Source organism: Bicyclus anynana, chromosome 20 (assembly GCF_947172395.1).
Source record: "Bicyclus anynana chromosome 20, ilBicAnyn1.1, whole genome shotgun sequence".
NCBI classification, from domain to species: Eukaryota; Metazoa; Arthropoda; class Insecta; order Lepidoptera; family Nymphalidae; genus Bicyclus; species Bicyclus anynana.
The window spans coordinates 4,965,006-4,977,652 of record NC_069102.1 but is presented as its reverse complement, the minus strand read 5'-3'; the positions used below and the strand labels follow the sequence as shown (position 1 = coordinate 4,977,652).

The window sequence follows — 12,647 nt, the reverse complement described above, 5'->3', positions numbered from 1 at the left end:
TTTAGAACGTCTATTTCCTACGCAAAAATTTGAAAATACAACACAGCTCGAAAAAAAGTGTCGTGTTTTAAAAACTGTCTGTGAACATATAGTTGGGAATGCATTTGTTGTATTTGGACGCTTTTTTAACGTCCGTTAAAAAAAACTCTTGTGCGAATGAGGGCTTATGCTATTGACTAACTTAAACTAGAGAGCCGTGATAGCCTAATGGATATGATCTCTGCCTTCGATTCCGGTCCGGGGCATGCACCTCCAACTTTTCATTTGTGTGCATTTTAAGAAATTCAATATCACGTGTCTCAAACCATACCAGAGAATTTCCTCAATTCTCTGCGTGTGTGAAGTCTGCCAATCCGCATTGGGCCAGCGTGGCCTAACCCCTGTCATTCTGAGAGGAGACTCGAGCGCAGCAGTGAGTCGGCTATGGGTTGATAATGAGGAATGATGAACTTGAAACAACTTTCCCAACCGACTTTACTTTTTATAATGCTCGCGAAGAAACCTACTTTGAATAATAATTTTCCGAAAAACATTGAAAAAAAGGAAGATCTTTCTTTCACATTAAATCTTAATTATATTATGGCTTAACTGTCCACTCAAACAGTGGAACACTAAAGAATTCCCTGTAATATGTGGCATAACCTAGAAAAAGGTTGTAACATGTTGTATGTTTCGTCAACAGAATTATCCACGAGAGTGGCTTCACAAATGAAGACTTCAAGCAGTATCGGCCGGTGGTGTACAGCAACACGATCCAGTCCCTCGTCGCCATACTGCGCGCCATGCCCAACTTGGGCATCACATATGGAAACAAAGATCGCGAGGTAAACCTGCACATGTTTATTTTATACTATACATATGTTACGTGCCTACAAAATCACCCCAAAAAGTTTTGACGGCCTCCGTGGCGCAGTGGTATGCGCGGTGGATTTAATGACGGAGGTCCTGGGTTCGATCCCCGGCTGGGCCGATTGAGGTTTTCTTAATTGGTCCAGGTCTAGCTGGTGGGAGGCTTCGGCCGTGGCTAGTTACCACCCTACCGACAAAAACGTAAGCCAAGCGATTTAGCGTTCCGGTACGATGTCGTGCAGAAACCGAAAGGAGTATGGATTTTCATCCTCCTCCTAATAAGTTAGCCCGCTTCCATCTTAGATTACATCCTCACTTACCATCAGGTGAGATAGTAGTCAAGGGCTAACTTGTAATGAATAAAAAAAAAAGTTATCCGAATTTAGCGACTCCACTGAGCGCACACATGCACAATTTTGTCTTTAATTCCATTATATATTTACTAGACGCCCGCGACTTCGCCCGCGTGGAATTTAGTTTTTCACAAATCCCTCGGGAACCATGGATTTTTCCGGGTTAAAGTGTAGTTTATGTGTTAATCCAGGCTATATTGTATCTTAATACCAAATTTCAGCTAATTCGGTTAAGTAGTCGAGGCGTGAAAGAGTAACAAACATTCATATCATCAAAATCATCAGTTTTCGCAAATCTCGGGAAACCATGGATTTTTTCGGGATTAAAAGTAGCCTATGTGTTAATAAAATCTATTTCCATTCCAAATTTCAGCCAAATCGCTTCAGTAGTAGCGGCGTTATAGAGTAACAAACATCCAAACATCCAACAAACTTTCGCGTTTATAATATTAGTAGGATTTATGTATATTATATAGTTTTTACACTTCTTGAGCACACAACTAGACATTGTAGACGGTATTATTTGTTATTGTGATTTCATTTAGTTTGTTTGTTTCATTGTATGTAATTTCATTTAGTTGCCTATTAAATAACGCTCATTGTTTAATAGGCAACTAAATGAAATTAAGTAAATTATACATTTTTGTCTCCGTTTTGATGCGCTACTTCCCTATCTCTAGTATAAAATGTCATTGAAACCAACACATGTTAATATTTTATTATTCATCATCATCATTAACAACTTATATTCGGCTCATTGTTGAGCACGAGTCTCCTCTCAGAATGAGAAGGGTTAGGCTAATGGTCCACCACGCTGACCTAATACGGCAAATTGGCAGAATTCACAAACGTAGAGAATTAAGAAAATTCTCACGATGTTTTTGCTTTGAATGACACACGTGATATATTTTCTTAAAAAATGCATGCACCTCCCAACTTGTCAGCTATGTGCTTCGGACCAGATTCACACCTACACCCTTCGAATTGATGGCACAGGTCATTCATTATTTTTCTTAATTCTGCATGTCTTAATGCATGTCATAAACTATGTGCGTGTCAAATTTCACCCAAACCTGTTCAACCGTATGCCTGATAGAGTTACAAACACTCGACACCTTTCACATTTTATAGTATTAGTCAACGACATTTTGTACTATAGACATGTTTCTTGCCTACAAAATGACCGCAAAAATTTAGCCGAATTTAGCTACTTCACTGAGCGCAATATCACAATAAATTAATTATCTAATTCAGCAATCATTACATTTACGAAATTGATTGGTACTGAGCCGCAACGCAAAATTCCTTGGGAAATGGTAGTAATCTAGCTGCAGGGGGTCCAACGGAATCAGCTAGATTTCGAAAGTGGTCTATGAGAAAAAATAGGGAAAAAATTTGGGAACCTCTGAATTCTGATCTACATGCAATTCGATCGATACTATAATGTTTGTTGCAAATGATTGCATGTCCCCACACGTTACGACTAGCACTGTCATGATTTCTCAGAAAGTGAATGAGAATAATTCACATTTCTCGCGCTATATTTAGAGTTTTATAACGCGTGCAATTCGTATTTGTAGCGCCGAAAATGTTAGACATTTACGACTCGCTGTGTAATTATAATTGACTGTCTTCAGTGTTTGAGATTTTCGTTGCCGTGCCGTTAAAATTGTGGTTGTATGTTGTCTGTGGGACGTTTAGGTGCAATAGGTTTTCACATGTCTTTTATTTTGTCATCAAAAATTGTATGAAGTTTTTATCTAAAGCCACAGAATAAAGATCATACAGAATGAGTGTTTACAAGCAGCGGTGAAGCCGGTGAAACCCATAAAAAAACCAAAAGTAACGCGTCTTCTTGACATTCGCGTAAACAAATTTTTTTCATTATTTGTATTTCAAAATTTAACACTAACAACAATTACGTAAATCAATATAATAATCAACAATTAAACCAATAAGAAAATACTCCACCTTATTTCTTTAGTTTTTGTAAACAGTTTTTAAAATATTTAAAAACATAAGACGATGCGACGCTTCGTGTCGTACTGACTCGAGAATCTGTTAGTTTTTGAATTTTGCATTTGAAGCGGCTACGACACCGTCGTGTTCCGTACGCTCTATCTGCCTATTATTGATTAATCTGTGTCTAAAGGGAACTTTTTTTAATGACTCGAATCGAAGGAATGAGGAACATCTTCTTGAATGTTCTACAACTAATACTATAAAAATACGAAACATTGAGCTTCGTCTTTTGGAAGTCGGTTAAGAGTGCTAATCTATCCTAGCCTAAGTACTAATCTAATCTGTGCCTGAACAGAATGAGTTAGATTATTTTCCTTTAACCGTCGTATATCTAGTTAATGTCCATTACAGAAGTTACTTCTTTCTTTTTAGTATAGTTAGGATCGATTTAATATAGATTTACGAGTACATTACTTCTCAATTATCTAATTGATCAATCTAATCGAAAAAATAGACGAGGGACTATCATTTTCATGTAGTTAGTTACAATCCACCTCCATGAATTAATTTGGATACTTATTCAATATTCCACAGAGATGGTTCTCACAATCCCAACTTCAACCCTGTATACCTAAGGGTATACATGGTTGAAGGGTATATCAATTCTACGGGGTAAGCCCGTAGAATTGATATATCATTGCAGACGTAAATAATATAAATACCCCCTACGTTAATAACCATTGATTATTACCATTACTAGCCAATTTTAAATGTCTACTACTCTTCTTAATCGCTCACTCTTGGCATGGTGGTCGTGGTTGCAACGATTATCGACGCTTTCTGTTCGATTATTGGCGATTGGCTGCATTATGAGAACACTCCACCATAGATACACATTCGTGTAGCAGCCTTAACTAAATCCGTCCAGCGGGTTGGAGATCGGCTTCTCGATCTTTTGCCTTCGTCTTGGCTCTGCACTACCAACCGCCCAATTGAATCCTGATTTCTCGATATGTATGTAACTTTTCAATTCCGTTCTGAGAATTTATACTGCAAACTTAGTAGAAAGAAAAGCTCTTTTATTTCATAGCCTGACCCAGGACTTTGTGATCTCAAGCCATAAACTCTAACCCCTGGACCAACGAGGCATTTACCATAGATTATAGATTCTCAGTTTTTGGTATTTTACTGTGTAAGTTTACACAACACGACTTATACTAGCATTATATGGGGCATCTATTTTCTATGGTGCATCATCATAACTCATGCATCACGTTGAGGTGTGAAAGTGTATAATTGCTATTTTGAATTTAAGAGCATGCTTACATCTATGAGTGTACGGAGGTATACTCATATATCGTATGTCTTGTTGTGTAAACTATCGATTATTGCCAGTCGGTTTTATAAATACTTTTAGGCTAGTTAAAAATTAATAACTGCTGCATCAAGCTACGTTTTAGCGTACCAATGAATAATAAAATAGGAATATATTGGCAGGGAAGGTCATGATGCTAAAATGTGGATTTAGTCTAGTGTCACGAAAACTTATTAGATTTGTTAGATTCGATGATAATAAAGAATAAATGGTAGTGTACAGTGTTTCAGTGGGGGAAAGCATTGACAAATAGTCAAAGTTCATCATCATTAGCCCATTACAGTGCCAGGCGTCCCCTTATACGAGTAGGAGAGGAAATATGGAGCTTAGACCCACGACGCTGCTCCGATTACGGTTTGCAAGGTTTGGATAATAAGTCCTCTCCTAGGCACGGGATGTTGGGACACCACAAGTTTTCCATTCTTGGAATATCCTTCCTAAGTCTGTGTTTTCTGAATCTTATTACTTGGATATCTTCAAAACAATAGGCACCTTCTAGGCAAGTGTGTCTCATCTTAGACTGTATCTACACTTACCATCAGGTTAGATCACGGTCAAACCCGAGCGAGCCTATTTGCATTAAAAAAAATCTAGACTCCTGGCAAAAATTTCTTTGAAGAAAGAAATGCTCAGTATCTCGTACCTCGACCCAGGATTTGAACCTAAGTTCTCATGATACGAGGTCTATAAAAAAATTTAAATGCGCACAAGGGGGCGCCGTCTCCCACTTTGGGAACCTATGATCTAGAGTTTATAAGTCAAGATTCTTGCTATTATGTTTGTCATTAAATAATGAAAATAGCATTTATTTAACACCTGAAATGCTTCTTCGTACTCTTTTTTTTTGTTTTATTGCGACGATATGTTTGTGTTGGCATAGGTATGCATGCGGTGGCGGTAATAATTTATTATCATTTCTGATATTTTAAATTATGTATCATTTGTCGCAATACAGTATTTATTTTGAGGTTTGTGAGGCGAATAATTAAACTTTATTAATTACACTATTTACATTTGTTAAATTAACAAATATATATATTTCTGTTTTTTGTGTGCCCAATGGCCAATTTGGTTTACTTATTTCAATTATTTTGATTTTCATGAAAATGAAATGTTATATGTGTTGTAATTATATAATCTTTAAAACAAAAAAGAATTTTCAAATTTGGTTTTAAAATGACGAAGTTATGAAGGTCACAAAAAAAAATACACGCGTAGAATTGAGAATCCCCTCCTTTTTTGAAAATTTTGATAGCGAATACCTCCTAGAGATCTGTAGTAATGACTAACCAAGGAATCTAGGATGTAGGTTTAACGGGTGAAACCAAAGCTTCAATTAATGAAGTAAAGTTATAATTAAGTTAAGAAATGCTGCTTTATTTTCTTTAGACGTTTTAAGCACTTTCTTTACTATCACACGCACAATAGTAAGGGCGCAACCTCACTAGGTCATTAGTGGCAACGCAACCAGCGCGCTACCAACAAATGTGCTCTTATATGGCTCTATGAAGGGTACCTGATCTGGTTGTGCAATCGATTTGCAACCGTTCTATATCCTATCCTACTTCTTTCTGATATTATAAACGCGAATGTTTGTATGAATGTTTGATTGGATGTTTGCTACTCTTTAACGCCGCTACTACTGAAGCGATACGCCTGAAATTTGGAATGGAAATAGATTTACACATAGGCTACTTTTCATCCCGAAAAATCCATGGTATTAGGATGTGACACTTTATTTAGCAAGTTAAGTAAATAAATATTTCTAAGCATACCTACCTATCTTTTTTGGAACATATTACATACAATACATACCATCACGCCTCATCTTTTCACTTTCTACGATTCTTGCATATCATCCGTGCTTCTTTCATTCTCATCAATTCTTTTTACTTGTCAACTACTAAATATCAAACAAAATAATTGGCTTTAATTTTCTGTAAGCGACCGATTTATCGAATAACCCAACAGTAACTGCGCGCCACGAAGTACCTATCTCATTAAGACAAAATGACATGTTGTCGAATATCGCCTTATAGCGCCGGAAATTTCGATGCGTTGTAGCGAAAGCGATCGATTTATCGAATAACTCAGCAGTATGCCTAGCTGCGCGCCACGACATATCTCATTAAGACAAAATGACATGTTGTCGAATATCGACTTATAGCATCGGAAATTTCGATGTGTTGTAGCAAAAACGATCGATTTATCGAATAACCCAGCAGTATGCCTAGCTGCGCGCCACGACATATCTCATTAAGACAAAATGACATATTGTCGGAAATTTCGATGCGTTGGAGCGAAAGATCTGGAACTAGGTAAACTTCTATTGGTGTTTTCCATTGTGTTTTAGCGGCGCGACTGGTGGCGTCACCACGTTGTCCGCAATAGCGTGAACTTAGCCTAACGCTTGAGAATCTTTAAACCTGAAACAGATTGTTCACACATGGATTAGTGAACGTTGAATTTCGTCCATTATTTCGCGTTCCCACGGCACGGGCGGTACGACACTGTATACTCGTATCATCTATCATTTCATGTGCACGAAGAAAAGCGAAAGGTGTCCGAACACAAGAGAACGTTCACATTACAAGTATGATAAATTGTTCAGAAAGTATAATCACCATATCAATAAAGTTATAAGTGCCATAGGTTCGTACAAAGTGTGATCATTATCAGCCTATTTTAACGGCCTACTGCAGTACCAGGCCTTAGTCCTTACAGTAATGGGGATATGGAGCAAACCCACCAGGCTGCTCCAATACGGGTTGGAGGGCTAACTTCTGAGTTAGTAATAGTACAACTATTTTTGTTTTTTTTTCTGTCTGTCTACAGTTTCTGAAAGTACTGAACGGATTCTTACGCCGTTTTTATGCTTAGTTTTGTGCATAAGCTTTATTTCATTGAGAGCTAGAAGTATGTCCGAAAGTCGACCACTACGCGAATCAAGTCACAGGAGTGTGATAGCTTCGAATAAATGATAAAAACATAGCGGATATGAACCACCAGCTTCTGGTGGATCGGTTCAGAGAGAGCTAAATCAATAGCGAACGTTTCAATTATGAATTAGTTCGATAGTACCTACCTACTCGTACTGCGGTTTGATTCATTTGCATATTAAAGTCTTTGGGAAGGGGCATTATGAAACACCCCTTCTACAATAATGTTCAAATATTGATTCAAAGAAATACAATGTATTGTTTCTACACCATTAAAATTATACCTACATTGTAAATTAAAAAAAAAACAATTATTATTTTATATTTACCTATGTAATCTGGTTTATGTATGTATTTTATTTTGTTTAGACCACCTGCATTCTCGTGTTTTCGCATTTTCCTAAACCCAAGGTTGCCTGGTTGCGTAGCGATAAGGCCGCCTTTTGTATCCTACTTCTGTGCGATACTTTTTTATTATTTGTTTTTTCTTTCGTTGTGGTGAACAAATAAAGTATAAATAAATAAATGACGGCCTCAGACGAATTATGTGGGGACCTGCCTCGCTAGACGTTACCCCTCTGTCAATGTATAAGATCAACGATTTTATAAGATCAACGATTTTATTATTTACAAGTTAGCCCTTGATTACTTGATCAGGCGATCAGTACTCACTGATCGCCCGATCACTGTAATTAACATCCATGGTGGTCCTAAAGAATTCAACCTATAAACCCGCCAACCCGCAATGGAGCATAGTGGATCCAAGCTCCATATTTCCGCTCCTGTAAGGCCTAGTAGTGAGCCGTAAAAAAAAAGCCGTAATTATGTTGACTTAGTGATCAGAAAATCCGTTATGGATTAAATGCCAAGAATAATGCAGTGACTCCAAATTCAAATACTCAAGACAAACTCATTTACATGCATATATAAAGTATTCCGGGAATAGTACGGTCCGTGAAGACTATTGACCGTTAGTTATTCACGATGTTGCCTGGTTCCTTACCCATTCTGTGTGGGGCATGCGATTTACCTTGGTTACGCAACTGGCGGGGTCCCTAAGGAACGCTTGTGATTTCTTCAAATTTAGTGTCATTTTCTGTGGTTAACCACTGAATATGACGCTTGCAGAAGGTTGATTTTTTGAAGAAAAATGTAAGACATTATTAAGTTAGACCATAGGTTCTCAACCTTATTTTGCCTACTGCCCCTTGAGAATATTTCTTGAAAATGTTAGACATTATTTAGTTAAAACTAAGTTCTCAAACTTATTTTGCCTACTGCCTCCTGGACGATATTTATTCAGACGCCCAATATCCTATGCTCTTAAAAAATCGATTTCAAAATATGTAATAAAAAAATCGTATTATTAAATGTGTTCTTGTTAATTAGTCATCAATATTCGGTTACTTTTCCCCACTTTCACCCATCACAAATTTTAAACGGCTCAACCGATTTTCATCAAACGTGTCTAAGAACGCGCGCACATACGTAAACTTTAAACAATAAAAAAAATCAATTTAAATTGCTTCAACCGTTCGGCAGCTACGGTGCTACATACAGACAGACAGACTCATCAAACTTATAACATCCCTTAAACTCATTTGTGGTTTGAACATTTACTGTTTTTTTTTTAATGTATTTTTTATAATAATCTATAGAAGTCGTAGAGCCGGAGCCCAGTGCATATGGCCTCTGCCTCCGATTCCGGAGGGTGTGGGTTCGAATCCGGTCCGGGGCATGCACCTCCAACTTTTTAGTTGTGTGCATTTTAAGAAATTAAATATCACGTGTCTCAAATGGTGAAGGAAAACATCGTGAGGAAACCTGCATACCAGAGAATTTTCTTAAATCTCTTCGTGTGTCAAGTCTGCCAATCCGCATTGGGCCAGCGTGGTGGGCTATTGGCCTAACCCCTCTCATTCTGAGAGGAGACTCGAGCTCAGCAGTGAGCCGAATATGGGTTGGTAATGATGATAGAAGGTGTATTATAATATTGCATAGCATTTACCCGTTTGCCTCTTGCGTATTTATTATGGATAGTGTTTGGCAACAAAACAATGGCACCCTATTGGATACGCCCGAGGACGTTTGATTTGTTCTCGGTAAGTACTCGTGAAATGCGGTATTGTCTGAATCATTTATTGTACCGTAGTCATTATTGGAAATTGAAGATTACATCGGGATTTGTATTTACATATTGTTACATATATACTAGCTGACGCCGCGCGGTTTTACCCGCGTGGTTCCGTATGAATACGGGAATAATATATATCCTATAGCCTTCCTCGATAAATGGGCTATCTAACACTGAAAAATTTTTCAAATCGGACCAGTAGTTCCTGAGATTAGTGCGTTCAATCAGACAAACAAACTATTCAGCTTTGTAATATTAGTATAGATTCATATACATGTATAATTTTATCTCATACATTAAGACCCCATTCGCACGAGTTTTTTTAACGGACGTTAAGCGTTCAAATATAGTATGAAGTTAAATGAAGGTCTATTTCCAACGACCAAAATTGAAAATGCAACACTGCTAGAAAAAAAAGCGTCGTGTTTTAAAAACGCTGTCGTGTGAACATATACTTGGGAATGCATTTCTTGTTTTTTCAACGTCCGTTGAAAAAACACTCGTGCGAATGGGGGCTTAATGTAGAGTCAACATCTTCTGAGGATAAGTACACAAAAGCGTGTTTTCTGTCTTTTGGGGGTAACTACTCCAGTTTCAAAATGATGTTTTTCCTTCATTGATTGAGACGTGATATTTAAATTCTTAAAATGCACACAACTGAAAAGTTGGAGGTGCATGCCCCGGACTGGATTCGAACCCAGACCCTCCGGAATCGGAGGCAGAATTCATATCCACTGGGCTATCACGGCTTAAAATGCACATAACTAAAAAGTTAGAAGGTATATAAGTAAAAGAAATGATATAACAATAATCTATATCTCCCATATCTGATATGAGAGATATAAACTTCTTATATCAGCGAAAAGACCTTGCTAGTAGTAATTTTACACATTCCTGTGTTATGTAAGAAAGGCTAAGGCCCTTACGGTACGAGTGCAGTTTAATTACTCAGTTCGCACCCTACGAATCGCCTTCTGCTTATTATCTAAGAGTGAGTCAGTCGTGCTGGCGCATAAATGGCGCCGGGGCCTAACCCCTACATTATTTATGTCACGTGTTATGATGTCAACACACTACCCTTATCGTTTAAGTGTTCCGTCGACTCGCGACCGCTGTTGCGACCGCTTAGACGTAAATCCGATTAGGTAATGTTTCATATACTTGGCTTTGTAACAATCTTAATTTATACATAGCTTTGCTAAACAAAGAAAAATGGTAAACCTAAACGAATTGTATGTAACTTATCATATATTTTAATTCCCATTTGGAAATGCATGTAAAATGTAAATCTAATTTTATCGAATGCCTATGAGTACGTCTATCAGGTTCTTGGCAGTGTTTTCCTGTAATTTATAACTTTATAAATACTGTGGATTATGTGGTTTAATAAAAAAAAAATACATTCTTACCTGCCATGAATAATGTAATTTATTTACTGTTCCGAACTAGATACAGTGTAACGTAATGGTTCAAGTAGAATAGAATTATACCACCTACACATGCATTGAATTGGATTATTGATTCGTTATCTATTCCAATAAAACGTGATACCTATCATATTTACGCGAAGTGGTGGCAAACCCCATTCAAATGTAGGTACGCCGCGTGTACAGGCACCATTACAATCGATAGCTTTGCCTGCCCTTAGCATATTTGCTTGGTCGCAATTCTAAAGTCGTTTATTGAGGATCGAAATACTTACTTTCGTGGTAAAATACACGTAATTTACCTAGATAAAACGACACGTGATTTTCCTTTGTTTTACATATTCAATTCGTTAAATTTTTTATAGAATTAATAATAGTATTTAAACGCTTTTAAAACGTCCGTTAAAAAATCTTTTGTGCGCATGCGAGCTTACTTACGAAATAGTTTGGTCTGGGAGGTGAAAGATCACAAAATAATTCTAAATTATTATTTCCACATTTATATGAATTTCATATTGTCCTCTATTCTTCCATGTATAAAGTCAATTTTACAGTGATTTTTTTTTTTGTATTGAGAAAGAATACAATTTGGAACTTAAGCTAACTTATCCTAATAACTATACAAATCATGCCCACGTGGAATGGTGGCAAGAATACTGGCTGCATTTCCGCGCTGGACAGCCAGCCAGTGATTTTATAGCAATTCGATTCACAAAATCCACTTGAATAGCGAGCGTATAAATCTCATACTAATGCTTCGTTGCCAGTACAGTACGTTTATCGAGTACGCAAGCCCTTATCTTGCGGGCAATGAATGCAAATCCAGCAGCGGAAATCGGAATGAATGCCGCGGGTTGTATTAATTAAAACTTGGGTGCTTTATACATACTCGTATGAGTATGTTTTTATAACGATATGATTTTATTGGTATTTATACAAATCCCGTCCCAGTGAACTGAACGCATGATGTTTTCAGTTTTAAAAGTAGAACATTTATTAATTAAATATTGGACTTACCAACTTTGATAATACGTTAATTATTACAGCGTATAGTTATCAAAAATTACGTGTTTTCTATAAACACACTTTGTTAACAATTCGGTAATATTATTAAATTTAAATAATGTTTATTATTTATTATACTCATATTGTTGAGTACTTGGATTTTGAAAACTTGAAAGTGATCATTAACATCATCATTAGCTAGCCCCCGAACGCCCCGCGGTTTCACCCACGTAGTTCCCGTTCCCGTGAGAATATAGGGTTAAAAATAGCCAATGAAAAATAGTTAAAAATATGACACAAATAACGTGATTTTGTAGTGGTAAAAGAATTTTCAAAATCGGGTTTAGTAGATCCAATATTACAAACTTTACCTCTTTATAATCGTTATCGACCCATATTGGACTCACTGCTAAGCTCGAGTATCCTCTCAGAATGAGAGGGGTTATACCAATAGTACACCACGCTGGCCTAATGCGGATTGGCAGACTTCACACACGCAGAGAATTAAGAAAATTCGCTGGTATGCAGGTTTCCTCACGATGTTTTCCTTCACCGTTTGAGACACGTGATATTTAAATTCTTTTTAAAAGAGGTATATCAGGT

The 12,647-nt window shown here is 37.1% G+C and overlaps 1 protein-coding gene across 2 annotated transcripts in view; it reads left to right on the top strand.

Moving 5' to 3' along the window:
• Positions 1-12,647, top strand: part of LOC112053280 (guanine nucleotide-binding protein G(o) subunit alpha) — a 92,656-nt gene that overhangs the window by 27,236 nt on the left and 52,773 nt on the right. For both annotated transcript variants that reach the window (XM_052887980.1, XM_024092664.2), the window contains exon 3: positions 683-824. In XM_052887980.1, the coding sequence (XP_052743940.1) occupies positions 683-824 (142 nt within the window). The remainder of the gene's footprint in view (positions 1-682; positions 825-12,647) is intronic.